Here is a 16,114-nt window from a genome sequence, read left to right as displayed (position 1 = left end):
TTACATTTTTAAAAACAAAATACTGCATTTATATGTTGTCAACGGTTTAAAAAAAAAAAATCTTAAATGTTAGCTGTCAGATAAATGTAGTTGGAAAGTAGAAAAAAAAGAAAGCCAGTATGCCATTAGCTGTTGGACTACATTACCCATGATGCCGTCGTGTTATGAGCTCACGATGATAATCGACAAAAAACACCCCAGCCTTTGTTTATTTCGTCTTTGACTTTTCATGTATTATATAGAAAATGAAGTAACACGGGCATCAACTGTCGTAATTGTTGAGGTTTATTTCACTGCTGCTTGTGTTTACGCGGATAAAAATGGACCGTTAGAGAACAAAAGCTGAAGCAGCCAATGAGCAAACGGCTTGTTTCGGTGTCTGGTGGGGCGTTACAGATATCCAGGAAATTATTATTCCTTCGTTTATTTCTCACATTTCTTATTCAAGCTGGGGGTACGCGGTGCCTTGTAAACGTGTCCCGCAACTCTTAGGTAAGACGTTTGGTTAAAATACGAGTGCGTATTAAATGATAGTTTGCAGGGTAACATCAGAGGTCGTTTGTCAACACTCTCCTCGGAGGGGGGCCCGCCCGTCACTCCGATAACACAATGCTAGGGGTCCTTGAGGTGGGGAGCGAATATGTAAATTCCCCTGTCCTGGCAGTTAACAATTTAGATTAGCAGCAGAGTTACTAAGTTAGCTTAATTTCACATTTAAGGCCACTGAGGCCTTTATTGTGTTGAATGCATTGTTTATAACGAATAGCAGTTTTGTGTTTCGCATTAGCACGAGAAATCTCTTAGCATCTTTTTATGTGTGGTTATGCATATGTATGACTACAGTCTCCTTTTACAGTGCAGCTACAGTCAGCTGCACTGTGTTGCACTTACATACCAAACCATTTGTGCAACCTCTTGACTAACATGCTCCTGTGAAATCTGAATAAAAAACCAAGTAGTCAGCAGCTATACATGTTCAGTCCCAGCTCTGATGACATTCCTCTTCTCTCCAGGAGGGATTCATTGTAGACCTGCAGACACATTAATGACGAAAAAGCCTAGCACTATGCTCCGTCCCAGACGTGGCAGGCAGGCCAGTGCCAGTGGTGACGGTGTACCTCCATCCAACATCCCAACAAACTCTGAAACGTTACAGGAGTCAGCCCCACAAATGAGACATCTGATCATGTCACAGCACAGTAACAACCTCCTCAATTTCTTGAATGAGGACCGGAGCCGGCAGAAGTTCTGCGATGTGTTTGTGTCTGTAGGTGGGAAGACCTACAGTGCCCACAAGGCGGTTTTGGCCCATGGGAGCAGCTATTTCCACGCTGAGCTGTCCAAGAATCCTTCTGCTAAAACTCATGTGACTCTGGAGCACGTGGAGGACTCTGTTTTCCAGCACCTGCTCAGCTTCTTGTACACCGCTGAGTGTGTTGTTGCAGAGACAGCACTCCCAGCTCTAACTGAAGCGGCCCGATTCCTGGACATGATGGATATATTAAAGCTGTTATGTAAAGACGGTGAAGTACAACCTGTAAGTGTAATACAAACCCAGGTTCAGACAATAGCTTCTCGTAAAGTGGAAACTACCTCCAACAACTCATCAGGAGCTGATACAGAGATCCACAGTCCAGCTGATGTTCAAGGAAACCTGTTCGGTCATGATAACTCCAATCAGGGTCAATTGGCTGAGAGTGTACACACTGATGTACATCAGGAGGCCTCGAATGAGGAAGAAAAGACGACAGGTCAGGGAAGTGCTACCACACGGAGATCAGCTCGTAGGAGGAGAACACCTACTAAGTATAAAGGAAATGATGGTGAGTACTGTAGCAGTGCTCCCAAGGAAAAACAAAGCACTGCATCATCAAGGCAGCACAACAAAAACAGACTGGAAGGAAAAGGGGAAGTGAATGTGACAGCCAAGCTGGATGTGAATAAGGCATCTAAACCAGTTCAGGGTGACGATGTAATGGATGTGGACGAGGAGGAGGAAGAGAGAGGAGACGCAAATGCCGCCATTATTGCCGAGACAGCTGATGAGACAGAGAGCCGTGCAGATCTGCAGAATTCAGATCTACAGAGGACAGAGCAGCAGGCTGCTGACAGGGTGGAGATGCATGCAGGAAGCTCTAACCAGAGTCCAGTGTATCCTGAAGGTCTGGCTCCAGTCATCATACAGAACTCCAGCAAGAAGATCCTCAAGTGCCCCAAATGTGAAAAGACGTTTGACCGTGCAGGTGGGAACCACGGAATAAGATCTAGATTATTAGTGTTATTCTTATCTTACAGGGTTAACAGATAAGACCAGAGATAATTATTTTTTGTAATGTCATTCAGTGTTTGGTCTGCACACACATACAATAGCTATAAATGCTCATTATGAATTACCACAGCCTAAGATATTGAGGGTCATTCCATAGAAGATCAGTCAAAATTGATTTTGTAAAACTTTTTGTTTATTTATCAGCGCTTTGTAACCCTAAAAGTTAATAGAGTTGAGTTGTAGTTTGCACTTTTTAAATTTTATTGCAGCATTTCACCCCCCCCCCCCATAATTTCATGGGTAAAAAAAAATATATATATACACCATTAACACGGTTAACCTGTTAGACAGTAAAACAAGTTATGTCATACGAAGGGTCTTCTTTTTTGTCTACATTTTCATATGAGTCTCATCTCCTGGCCGTGGTTCCTTCTGTTTCATAATATTTATAATACAGTAAGTTTGTAATGTTCAGCAAGTGTTTAATATTAGATTCTGTTTAACCAAGGAAAGCAGGATTTGTGATAACACAACTAGTGTGGAAGACTATTCAACTGATTTAACCCCTTACTGATTTCCTATTTTTTGGTATGTTTGTCACACTTAAATGTTTCAGATCATTAAACAAATGTAAATATTAGACAAAGATAACACAAGTAAATACAAGAGTTTCTAAATGAAGGTGCTTATTATTAAGGGAAAAAAAATCCAAACTTACATGGCCATTGTTTATAAATAGATTTTTTTGTGGCCTCTAAACTGTCTTTAGAGAGTGCCTCTAAAAGGCATTGCTGTGTTTGTATTGTAAGTGTAAAGGGTTTTTTTCTTGTAGAGGTACGTCTGTAGTGTGTGTTTATCTTATGACCCAGATGTGTTCCTAATACAGTATAATACATATTTCCAGGGAAATATGAGAGCCACACTCGAGTGCACACAGGCGAGAAACCTTTCCAGTGTGACATCTGTCTGCAGCGTTACTCCACCAAGTCTAACCTGACTGTACACAAGAAGAAGCACGCCAGCGACGTCCCGTTCCAGAAAAAGGAACACAAATGTCCCTTCTGCAACAAACTCCATGCCAGCAAGAAAACCTTGGCCAAGCACGTCAGGAGGTGAGAGATGGCCATTTTACTTTGGTATTGTAATAAATTCACATAATGTTCATGGGATGATTGATGCCAGGGTAAGCAAATGGATGTAAATGTGCAAGTATAGTATGTTTGGACCACTTCCAGTCGCTCTGGTTGCAAATCATCACCAGCTCATGTGTGTGAGGTATTTAGGCTTTGCTTTGTACAAAAAAGAGAAGCTATAACACTGCATCCATGTACATACAGTGTATATGGTGTGTGCAGTGCAGTGAATGATAATTCATATACACTAATAGTTAAAAATAAAACCAGAAAGATCAGCCTCGTGGTGAAGAGTCTGAGATGTTACATACATGTTCAGTTTCCGTGTTATTGGATTTAATATACAATTAAAATGATTGAAGCAGTGTCACCAGCACTATAGCGCTGATATTTGTAAAACTCTGGCTCTACTTAAATTCTAGTTAAGATATTATAGTTAAGTCATTTGTGCAGCACAAACATCACACAACACCAACATCAGCTGAGCTGCTGCTGTGCTGTTGCGCTGTGTAATGAAGTATCTTCTCCTTCCTGTCAGGTTTCATCCAGACCACATCCAAGAGTTTCTTACCAAAAGGAAGAGGAAGAGTGAAAGCTGGAAATGTGCTGTGAGGACTGGTTTCAGTTTTGAAGAAATATTTATGTTATTGACAGTGATGTTAGCAAATGTATTTCTCCTGATGAGCCCACATCCATTTTTCATAATATATTTCTAAGACTCAGTCAATCAAACAATCAGTTGTTATCAAATTAAATACTTTTTAAGAACTTTATCTTTTTAACTGATAGTCTGTGGAATCAACAATAATATTAGGTCAATTCAATTCAATTTATTTGATACAGCACCAAATCACAACAACAGTCGCGTCAAGGTGCAAGAACCTACAATAATACATACAGAAAAAAAACCCAACAATCATATGACTCCCTATGAGCAAGCACTTTGGCGACAGCGGGAAGGAAAAACTCCCTTTTAACAGGAAGAAACCTCCGGCAGAACCAGGCTCAGGGAGGGGCGGGGCCATCTGCTGCGACTGGTTGGGGTGAGAGAAGGAAGACAAGATAAAGACATGCTGTGGAAGAGAGACAGAGATTAATAACAAGTATGATTCAGTGGAGAGAGGTCTGTTAACGCATAGTAAGTGAGAAAGGTGGCTGAAGAAGCAGCTGCATCATGGGAATCCCCGGCAGCCTACACCTATTGCAGAATAACTAAGGGAGGATTCAGGGTCACCTGGTCCAGCCCTAACTATATGCTTTAGCAGAAAGGAAAGTTTTAAGCCTAATCTTAAAAGTAGAGATAGTGTCTGTCTCCCGAATCCAAACTGGAAGCTGGTTCCACAGAAGAGGGGCCTGAAAACTGAAGGCTCTCCCTCCCATTATCAAATGAGTTAATTTTTCATTCTGCAGTCTGCAGCTGATGTGGTAAGATACTGATCAGACCAGAACTCACAACCACTGTGGTCCCACTTGCAAACTCTTGAACACGTTTTCCTTTCTCGTCTCTCATGCATTCATGCATGCAAATGTCAATAAAGTTACAGTACTTATTTTCAAGCCTTCTGCTAGGCCTACGGAGGAGGAGTGAGGATCAACAAAGATGATTTTTTTTTTTAATTCATACATTTTTTTATGTGGCATGTCATTTCAAATGCAGCTTTTCAGACAGCTCAACAGGTGTCACCAAACACAAAGTGTCTGTGCCGTTTGCCACACAGTCTCTCTTGTTTGCTGCTCCAACAGTTGTTGTGTTTGAAGAGAAAAAAGTTTGTGTGTGTGATCGTTCTAATCTGAGAAATGGAGAAAGATGTAAGAAGGAGAGGAGAGGAAGGTGACAGATTATTTTCAAAGACAAGGACTGTTCAGCAAGTAACATTTGTTAAAATGGAAATTTACATGTTACACAACTTATTGTGAAATGTCTTTTATAACAGACTGAATGATAACAATTTATTGCTCAGAGTTTATACGGGATGGCAGCTGTAGGCTAAACTGGATAGTTTGTGGTCTTGTGGTAAAGTTATAATAATGGATTAAGCTCATTGATCATTGTTTTCCTGTGTCAATATTTAAAGAAACTCTTTATACTAGTATATCTGTGAAATAACCAGTGTTTACACCCATGACTTTTATATGGGCTGTAATGATGAATTAATCCTACCTGTAACCTTTGAACTCTCTGTATCAGATCTGTTTCAAGACCTTCACTCGCAAACCTCATCTGGAGGAGCACATGATCCTGCACAGCCAAGACCGGCCTTTTAAATGCTCCTTCTGTGATGAATACTTCAAATCCAGGTTTGCCAGGCTGAAACACCAAGAGAAGTTCCACTTAGGTGAGAACTATTTTTTTCAGTTATATATTTAAACGTATTTTTGAATCTCAGATAAGTATTTGAATAGAAAATATTCAGGAGATAAAGTTTTTGTTTTTCATGTTTTCAGACTATATTAAATCCAAACCTTTAACGTTTTTCTCCAGGTGCTTCAACTTCGTCTCATAGTCCAAAGACATGCAGACGGGTTAGTTTAGGTTAAGTTAGTGATTCTAAATTGACTGTATTTGTTTATGTGAGAGTGAATGGTTATCTGAATGTGCCAGGGTGTACTTTTGTAACCGTATTGAAGTAGCAATTGATGTACTCGCTTTCATCCTGCCTCATTTTCAGGTCCTTTTCCCTGTGAGATCTGTGGTCGTCAGTTTAATGACACCGGCAACAGGAAGAGGCACATCGAGTGCACACATGGAGGCAAAAGAAAGTGGACCTGCTTGGTTTGTGGGAAATCAGTAAGAGAAAGGTACACCTGTCTGTGCCCTGTTACATTTCCCACATGGCCCGTTTTTATGTGGGAGTGCACTATGATTATTTATTTAAAAAAAATAGTCATAGATGATCATATTTGAGTTTTCACTTTGCAGGACAACCCTAAAGGAGCATTTGAGGATCCACAGTGGAGAGAAACCTCACCTCTGTAGTATTTGTGGCCAAAGTTTCCGTCACGGCAGCTCCTACAGGTGGGTCCTGTGAGATTTGGAGACGCCGTTTGGTGTTGGTGATCACAAAAGTTTCAAACTTTCTACTATGAAATTTCCCACTCGTGGGACTAATAAAGGTATCTTATGACCTTATGAACATAAGTTCATAGTAGACTTGTCTTTAATGAGAAAACTGTTCCTTGGACAGGCTTCACCTCAGAGTCCACCATGATGACAAGCGGTATGAGTGTGATGTTTGTGGGAAAACCTTCATACGCCACGATCACCTGACCAAACATCAGAAAATACACTCTGGTGAGCATGGAAGGGACAGCAGTGCTATTCTCTAGTTTTACTTGTTACTTTTGTGGCTTTTTCTCCACACAGAGTCACATGGTACAGCGTAAAACACTTAAAAACAGTATTTTAACTGTGCCCATTTCTATTACAGGTGAGAAAGCACACCAGTGTGAGGAGTGTGGCAAGTGCTTCAGACGCCATGATCACCTGACAGTCCACTACAGAAGTGTTCATCTGGGAGAGAAAGTCTGGCAGAAGTATGTTATACAAACCACGAGCTTGTTCTCTAGTGTTGTGTTGTTGTCGTCACTTGCTTCTCTCTGCATCTCCTTTACAGAGTAGCCTGGAGGTTTGGTAAATGTTCCCTTTGTGTGTGTTAATGATGGAATTTTTCCTCTCAGGTATAAAACTGCTGTGCATCAGTGTGAGGTCTGCAAGAAAGAATTTAAAGGAAAGTCAAGTCTAGAAATGCACTTCAGGACTCACTCAGGTAAGGAAGCAAATGAATTAGTGGAAAGTCTACATTTGCTTGAAAATACTTCCTGTATGAGAACAGAAAAGAAGTGGATCTTTAATGAGTGTTTTTAGGCTTGTTTTATTTTTTTTTATAAACTCTGAATCCTGTAAACACGAGCAGCTTCAACTGGAGATTATATTCTGTTTTGGATGCAGACACAGATATCTGGATGAGTAGTCATTCTTGTTATACTTCTTTGAATCTCACTTTAAGCCCCGTGGATGTGTCTGTAAGCTCCGCGCTCACTGTCTCATGATAAAACTTAAGTCACTTTGACACAAACAGATCTGAGCAGACTCTTGGATGCAGAAACTATCCAGGAGACCACTAACTGTTGCTGACAGCTGTGCATTCGTTGTTTAACAGTTTCATTTGTATGAGCTGTGTCGAGTAGACAACATTTAGAAGAACCATGAAATAAAGACTTTTTGGGTTTGGAGAAGTGATAACAAAAGACGCCTCTACAAACAGTCGGGGGGTCTTGAAAGCCTGACAGTCAGTGTTCTGATGCAGGGTCCATCAGGACAGAAGATGATTATTATTAAAATTAAAGGTGCCGTAGACGTGAATGTCTGTCTTTCTGTGTTATGTGTAACAGGTGAGAAACCGCACAGATGTCCCGAGTGCCATCAGACATTTCGGATCAAGAAGACTTTGACGAAGCACATGGTGATTCACTCAGACGTCCGTCCCTTTAACTGTCCCCACTGCAGCGCCACTTTTAAAAGAAAAGACAAGCTCAAGTACCACGTCGACCACGTGCACAGCACGCGCTTTGCCGAGCAGCCCCTCAGCTCGATCGGTGAAGAAAAAATAGTGTCGGTTACTTTTGAGGAAAGCTCAAAGACATACCATGCCGAGCCTAAGTCGAGCCACCAAACCAGCCCCGCTCCTACAAACGTGTGCGTTCCCGTCACTTTAGTTCCCATCCAGATGGCTGGAGGAGCGCAGGGCGATTTGACCGTTCACAGGCCTCCACCTCACTCCTCACAGACTCACACAGTCATTAGCTTGCAGACTCAAGGACAGCAGCAAAACTCTGGCTACCAGGCTACAGACATGGCCTTCTTAGAGAAGTACACCCTCACACCTCAACCGGGCAACATCGTCCACCCCGTGAGGTCGGATCAGATGCTGGACCACCGAGAGCAGTCCTACCTGGGAACGCTGCTTGGACTCGATCCATCTTCCTCTGTGCAGAACTTGGCCACCTCTGATCATGCCCACTGACGCTCCTTGGCAAAAAACTGGAGCTTAAAGGCACAGCGCAACAAACTTGGCACAGAAATCATGTAGGGAGAACCAAAGACGTAGTCACCTCTGCAGTGTGTTTGTATTTTAACATGGCGGTGACTCGCAGTCAGACTCACGTACCATCTAAACTTAGGACAAAAAAAAATAAATCCAACCAGATTTTGATGGATTTGTGTGACATGTTTAAGATAAAAACCTGTAAATTTAATTTAAACTTAAAAAAAGACATTCTGGTAATAATGAAACATTTTTAAACATTACTTTAGCAAGTCCAAGTCTAGGCAGGATTTTTTGCTGTTACTGAAGTGTTTACCGTTTCATATCAGAGTTTTTATTAGCACGGTCACTGTCATTTTTAACAGACAAATAAAAATGAATGATGAGATTTTTGATAGACAAATCATGTAATTATTTTTAGTACAAACAGTTTGCCGGTTCTAACTTCTAATAATCAATGCTGGTTCACCAAATACATAATAAACCTCTAATAAAAATAATAATCGCTGGTGGTTAGAGGAATTCTAAACTGTGACTGCAGTATACATGTGTGCAATTTGTCAAAAACAAGCACAATGATTTTTTTTTTTAAACTTGATGTAGTTTTATGATTTAGAGTAATGTAGGTGAAAGGGAGAGCTTTCAGCCACTTGTGAGCTTGAACAGCTGTAGGTGTGAATAACCTTTGCTGTTTAGCTTTAGTTACACATCTGGTTTTAAGTTGAGATGTTTCATGAACAAATTTCAAGCTTGTTAAATAAAGTAAAACAAGTGTACAATGAATAACATATGACTCTTTATTTGAGGGCAATAATTAGGCATACACTGCATTTCTTTTACAGATGAAGACTCACCAACAGACAAGTCTTTTTAAAGATAAGTTTTCAGTTAATATCTCTTTGGAAATCACCTGGTTGGTGCAAATATACCCCTGACCTCCTTCAGTTCCTCGGATGTCCGTAAACATCTGGGAACCGAGGAGACCAGCAGCTGGAACCTCTGGGAGATTTGTCTGATATAAGATTCTAGCTGTGTTGCGTCTTTGTCTTTGTTTTTGGTTTTGTCTCAAATATTTCCCTTCAGTTAAACTGCAGGCAAATTCAGCACCCAGACTCCTGCACTACAAAGTGATGCTGTAAAGATGGTGCAGTATGCAGTTTAGTGTTGTCCTGTTGAAATATGCAAGGACTTCCCAGAAAAAGACTTATTCTGGGTGGGAGCATAAACTGCACTAAAACCTGTACATATGCAATGTTTTTGTGTTTTCAATGCTGTACAGTCATGTGAAAAAAAGAGTCTTCAGAGCACTATGTGGGTCTGTGAGAAACCAAGTACATCTATCAAAGCAGAGGTTTTGGCTTTTTGCAGGTCTAGAGCATTCAGGTGTGTGTTAACAGGAAGGCAACAGCATGGTTTTTATAACATCACCGTAGGTGAATGTTGAAAAAGATTCACTGCATATGAGTGTAATGAAATGTGCAAGAATCTTAATAATACACTTGTTTTGATATTTGGGAAATAATTGTGTTTTTAAACAGTAAAGAAAAGAAAAGAAGAAGAAGGATTACTTCTTTTAATTTCTTTACAGTTTGAAAACAGGATTATTTTAATGTTGTAATGTGTTTCCTATAACTTTGGTCACAATTTGAGAACTGATTGATTTTTAAATCGGTGCTCTTCAGATATAAACACTAAAAACAAGAACAGTAAAGAGCAGCAGGAGTCTTTATGAGGAGGAGACTTTATTCAGTTCAGCTGTGTTTTTGTTTCATATATGAGCACACAAACCATTTTCTCTCACACTCTCAAAGATGAAAATGATGATGTGATGATGTGATCATATGTCAGGTGTCTCCTTTAAAAGCTCCAAGGTGGTGAGCAAATCCACAGCTACAGCTGTGTTTTGCACGTCTGGTTAGAAGAACAGATGTTTTATGAATAAATTACAAGTGTAAAAAAATCAAGTTGTGATTCTGCATTTAAGCATCTTTAAATGACAGATCAGAGCAATAACAGCATTTCTTTTAAAGAGGAACACTCACCACTGCATGTTCCAGCCTGTTACAACCTGTAAACAGTGATGCAGAAGCTCAGTGTGAACACTTCAGTGACTTAACATTTGCAGATGAGGTGTGTTCAGTTTTCTACATGTCTACAAGCTGCTGGCAGCTTTCATCAGGTTTAATATTTTGTTGAATCGACTTTACTGGGATACTGTTTAAATCACTGCATGAGGCAGAAGTTTCTATAGAAGTGGATATGGTTGTTTACTAAATAGTCCCCTGTGTTTACACGAGGCACAAAGTAAACAACATATATATCAGCCTCATTAAAGGTGATCACACAGTAAACTCTGTTTAAAGCCTTTCTGCATATGTTAAAACCTTAAAGAGGAATTATAGATTTGATCAACTGGTCCCTAAATGCAATTCACACTCTCCTTTCAATGAGAAGCCTGGGCTCGGGTGAGCCCGAGTGTCCTGGAGGGACGTTCCCGGCCGGATACACGATGGATGGGTGGAGGAACTGGAGGGTCGTGTGCCTGGCGGGACTGTCGATTGAGGACATTGAAGACATCTACCTTTTCGGAAGCATGATAACGGGGTTCTTGCTGATCGGAGCTGGCTTGGCCCTAGCTTATCGGAAATTGAAGAAAGCGGAAATGGCTGATCAAAACCCCACAAGGCTGCCCGCTGTGATTGAAAGCGTGGCACAAGTTGTGACTTCTCAAAATGTGCTCATCAAACGCAGCATGGATAAGATCAAGAGAAGCTTGATGCTGTTGTGGGCACTTAGAGTATGCTCTTTGAGCGCAAAATTGATAACATCTCTGAGAAGCTCATGGCTCTCCAACGGGAGATTGAGAGACCAGTGATGGACATTTAGATCGACTGTAAAATTAACATGCAGTTGTTTGCACTAAAGGAAACCACCATCATTTCATGCGTCTACCATATCGGTGCCAGCTGTGGCCTCACAGCTGGAGCTGAACATCAAAAACACTCTCTCTGATAACAGACTCTGTTTAGACTCTTCGTCCCCATCCCGCGTCCCCCATCCCGTATTCCAAACGACTTCGGATGCTTATCTCCAAGGCCGAGGTCAGACGGCGGGTCTGGGCCCAGCACATGCTGCAGGACCAGATGCGCTGTCTACACTGGCTTACTCTCACCCCTTACCCACCCCTGTTGCTTGCCATGTGCTTCTATGGTGTATTACAATTCATGTGCTTTTGTGCTGAGGTGTTTTTTTCTGCTCTGAAACTGTTCTCCCCTCAGGAGCTCAGTCTGGGTGGAGCTTTTATCTCCTCCTCTTACTTCATGTCGTGTATTTTCGTTATTTTTCTTATCAGCCTACCGCTCTGACCTGTCTCTCCAATGTGATGTTGTGTAAGTATGTTTGGTCGGAGGGTTCCTTTGTGAGTGCGCATGCCAACCAGCACGCTGCCTGCTGTAACTCATAATTTCCTTCAGGATTAATAAAGTATTTCTGATTCTGATTAAAGAAATACATATTAATAGAGTCTATAAGATCTATTGTGATTCCACTAGAAATTGCCAAGTGGAAATGCCAGGGATAATTTCAGGTTTAAAAGCAGATGGGGAAAAATATGTGTTAGTCATTTTAATAATTTCCACATCACAGGCATTAGTGCAGGGAAAGGGAAGCTGTCAGGGTGGCAGCATACACTACAAGGTGTGACAGGTGCCTGTGCAGTACTTCTGGTGACAACAAATTAAGGTAGAAACAATGAATCAGTGAATCAGCAGTGTTGCTGTACTTTTTTCTGTGTGTTTAAAGGAGTTTAAAGTTGTAAAAGCTTGGTTGGATTTGGTGACACTGAGAGACATTAAGTGCTCAGATCTTTTAAAATGTAGTTGTTATTAAAACGATTCATGTTCAGTTGTTTTATTTATTAAAAAGTTTTCTTTCTTATAGGTAATAAAAACGTGTTAACATGTAGGCAACACAGCACTGAAAACTCTTTTCTGACTGACACGTTCAAACATAGAGAGTTTACAGTAATACTTACATTTAGTTGCCTCCACTCTTCCACTGATGCATCGAACCATAGAATAATGTTCAAACGACCAGCTGTGTGGTTTCACACACTCCACTCTCTCTTCCTCACCATTTTCTATGTGCACAGTTCCCACAGATATGTATTCAGGATTGTCATTGGTGTTGACAGCACAGAAGTTAGCTGGACACAAGAAACAACCATTAAATTAAAATTTCTCCCCAACGCTTTAACAGATCCTTAAAAATGATTATCATTGATGTGTTTATACCTTTACACTTAGGTAAGTCTGACCACATACGACTGCTGATACACTTCACTGTTTCTGGACCCACTAATATGTAGAAACGTTGGCATCGGTATGTCAAATAGTATTGTGAAGTTTGCTGAGCAACAGCATTTTCAATAACAGGGATGTTTCCGCAATTCTGAACTGAAATGAAAACGCAGGAATATTTCTGTAAACACCAAACTGTGGCCGAGGTAATGCACTTAACATTCTGATTTGTCAGCATGAATAAATTCAAGGAGAAAATAATGTACTTATTTACTTGTATAACGAAGACGTGTGTCTCCCTCATTTGAAGATCCTGAAAGACACAAAACAGTTATTTTGCTTTGAGATTAGGCCAATTTGAACATTTTCTCTATTATTATTTTATAAAGTTTGTCAGTCATTTTTATGTTAACAAGGTTCTACACACACTACATATGCATCCAAGAACTTTTACTGCTCAAAAACACCCAAAAATAAAAGGATAAAGTCACTCCAATATGTATTAAATATCTGGTTTTTTTTGTATTTTTGTATTTTATTAAATTTCACTATGAACAGCAGAAAAGACTGTAAACAGACACTGACAGTCCACTTCCTGTTTAAACGTGCATCATTTGTAGACTGTAAACTTCAAATGATTGCAGAATACTTATTCTTTTTATTTTATTTTTTATTTTTTATTTATTATATTTCTGACCACCTGATCATTCACTAAACATTCTCATTCATTTGTGCACTGATACAAGTGTCATGTGATCAGTTGTTTTTAAACTTACTGTGGATTATTGCCAATTCATAAAAAGTAAATACATAAATGCAGATCTCATTAAACAGTCAGCTTACTGCATGTTGGCACTGGTGTCCAGTTTCTCTGTATACAAACAGATTTCTTGGTGTGTGCAGTGTATCCGTCTTCACACTCATACTGCACTTCTGAACCTGCTGCAAACACCTCCTGGTATCCATGAATGATGACTGCATGAGGGATTTTAGGAGGTGCACTGCATGCACTCATACTTCCTGTAAAAATAAAAAGTCATGAATAGAAGCAGAAGAAAAGTGTTGAACAGCTAACTGGAGTCAAACATGTAGCAGACTTACTCTCACAGACTGGTGCAGAGGACCATTTTCCATTTCCACAGGTAATGGTGTTGATCTGGTTTTGGTGCTCAAATCCTCCATCGCATGTTATCGTTAGTGTACTTCCATCCTCATACGAGCCGTTTGAGTTTTCAGGGTACTTTCCATTGGGAATAGGTGGTGGAAGGCAGCTGCTTTCATCTGAGGAAGAACAGACCAGAGTCACCATCAACACTTTGAGTAACTTTTACATTCATAATTAAAACTTTCTGACTGCGAACAGCAACATGTCGCATTAAACGTTGTGAATAGTTAATTCAAGGAATTACTGGAAGAGAGTTGTTTTAATTGTTCCTTTAAATCTGAGGAAAACCAGACAAAAGTCACCATCAACAGTTTAACAATATTAACTGTTGGGGCTCAGGGTTAGTGTAAGTGTTCATAAAAGTCACGATCAATGACAAATTCCCATCTTAACCATGAAGACAAGCAACATGTATTTTCTTTTTAATTATAACTTATGTTTTATTGGTTTTCTTATTTATACAACATGAACAACAATACAACTTAATCACAGTGGAGGGGAAAAAAACAAAACAAATCAAAACAAAAAACAAAACAAATCAAAACAACAACAAAAAAAGAACAAACAGACAAAAACAAAACAAAAAACCTAACAAACACGTATTTTCTTGGAAGAAATGCAATTTTCTTTTATTCGTGGCAGAGTGATTCTTGACAGGCTTGGACTTCTGTGATTTGTGGTATTTAACTTTAAAACTCCACAAACAGCATGCAGTGTCCCTGCATGAACGGTTAATTCAAAGAGAATTAGGAGTCCCAAACTCTGATTTGTATGTCCTGTACCTCATAATATTATTTTTTATTTAGTTTATAACTTTTTTAGAGTTAAAATGAAAGCTTCACCATCCTGACATAAGATTGAACATTGTCTTTATTTGCTGATCAGTCTGATTTTTAGCTTATTTCTTATGTTTTGAGACAACTGATTACACAATCTTTTAATAATATATATATATATTTATTTAAGCTTTTAAGCACATTTACCATTCCCAGTATAGACATATATATGTAACACTTACCTATGCATTGTGGTTCATGAGACCATTTCCCACGTTCACAGGTACTGGTTGCCCACCAACCCTCCACTACAGGTTTATATCCGTTATCACAGGAATAAGTGATCGTGGTTCTGTCAGAGTAAGTCTCTTGTTCGGGGATAAAATAACCATGAAGCCTGGGAGCGTCACAGCGCTGTGCTGAAATACAATAAAAACAAACAAACAAACCCCATAAAAACGCACATTAGATATATAACCAACAACTTCAAATAAATAAATAAATGTCCTCACCGAGAAGCACTCCAGGAAATAAAATCAGGACAAATCCAAGAGACCTGAGACACATTTTGCAGGAATTAATTCACAAAGCAGAGCAGAGTAGAACCTTGTTCTTCTGAACCAGTTAATAATTAGTCATCAAAGCCTAAAAGTTGGGAAACAGTAAACATAAGGCTGAGTAATTCTGGCTGTTGTTGAAATCAATTCACAAATAGACACTGCGTGCACATTTTATAAATGTGTAAAGCTTAAATTGGGGTCCTTACAAATGCACACAAAGTACGCAGACACACATTTTGTACACATAGTGAACATCAAGAAAACACTGCTCAGTTGGAACTGCTTGTATTTATTTCTTTCCTCCTGCATTTGTCAGATAATGTTTTTGTACAAAAATCTATGAGGTTATTTACAGTCCAGGTTTCAAACTGACTTCCCGGACAGCCGTAATCAGAGTTCAACATTGTGAAACATCAAACAGCAGCCACGTCAACGCACAGACGTTCAGCAAAGACTGAATCCTAAAGCCAGAAACAAAACAAGCAAAAAGGATGTTGACTGTGTTCAGTAATATTGTTATCATGATATTTGTTTTGCGGTGAAAGATTCAGTTCTTATTGATCCTTGCATGCTCTCTATATTTTCTTTTGAGGGACATGTGTTGGGTAGATTGAAGTAAAATTAAGTAAAAGGACAGATGTTTAAAAAACAAAAATAGCAATGGATGAATTACATATGAGTTTTAGTTTCCTACTATTCTCACTCTATTGACAGCTGGCTGAGAGCTGGGAGCTTTCTCTGGATAAATGTGACATCTCAGGGGAATCACAGGACAGCAGTTTATATAAATTGTTAGATCCTGACACATCGCTATGCTGATGAATATAGGCTTTGTTACTGTACAGCGTCTTAAAACCTGTGCATCATT

General features: G+C 39.7%; 2 protein-coding genes across 2 annotated transcripts; one reads left to right on the top strand and one right to left on the bottom strand.

The window, feature by feature from the left end:
• Positions 1–188: 188 nt before the first annotated feature.
• On the top strand, positions 189–9,233 carry zbtb41 (zinc finger and BTB domain containing 41). Its single transcript, XM_084912802.1, has 11 exons — positions 189–492; positions 1,014–2,243; positions 3,174–3,381; positions 3,941–4,010; positions 5,591–5,738; positions 6,072–6,201; positions 6,323–6,418; positions 6,588–6,694; positions 6,831–6,936; positions 7,081–7,169; positions 7,795–9,233. The coding sequence occupies exons 2-11, from the start codon at positions 1,046–1,048 to the stop codon at positions 8,424–8,426; spliced, it is 2,784 nt and encodes a 927-aa protein (XP_084768928.1). The 5' UTR covers positions 189–492; positions 1,014–1,045; the 3' UTR covers positions 8,427–9,233.
• Positions 9,231–15,515, bottom strand: LOC146367296 (complement factor H-related protein 1-like). Its single transcript, XM_084912803.1, has 10 exons — positions 15,453–15,515; positions 15,199–15,331; positions 14,929–15,105; positions 13,847–14,026; positions 13,589–13,765; positions 13,020–13,058; positions 12,740–12,901; positions 12,481–12,651; positions 10,490–10,515; positions 9,231–10,358 (listed from the first exon to the last, which is right to left on the bottom strand). Exons 2-10 carry the CDS (start codon positions 15,251–15,253, stop codon positions 10,338–10,340), a joined length of 1,008 nt encoding a protein of 335 aa, XP_084768929.1. The 5' UTR covers positions 15,254–15,331; positions 15,453–15,515; the 3' UTR covers positions 9,231–10,337.
• Between the last annotated feature and the right edge of the window lie 599 nt (positions 15,516–16,114).

The sequence above is a fragment of the Perissodus microlepis genome, chromosome 18, assembly GCF_051167445.1.
Source record: "Perissodus microlepis isolate ML-2025 ecotype Zambia chromosome 18, ASM5116744v1, whole genome shotgun sequence".
Classification (NCBI taxonomy): Eukaryota; Metazoa; Chordata; class Actinopteri; order Cichliformes; family Cichlidae; genus Perissodus; species Perissodus microlepis.
This window is presented reverse-complemented; position numbering and strand designations above follow the sequence as displayed.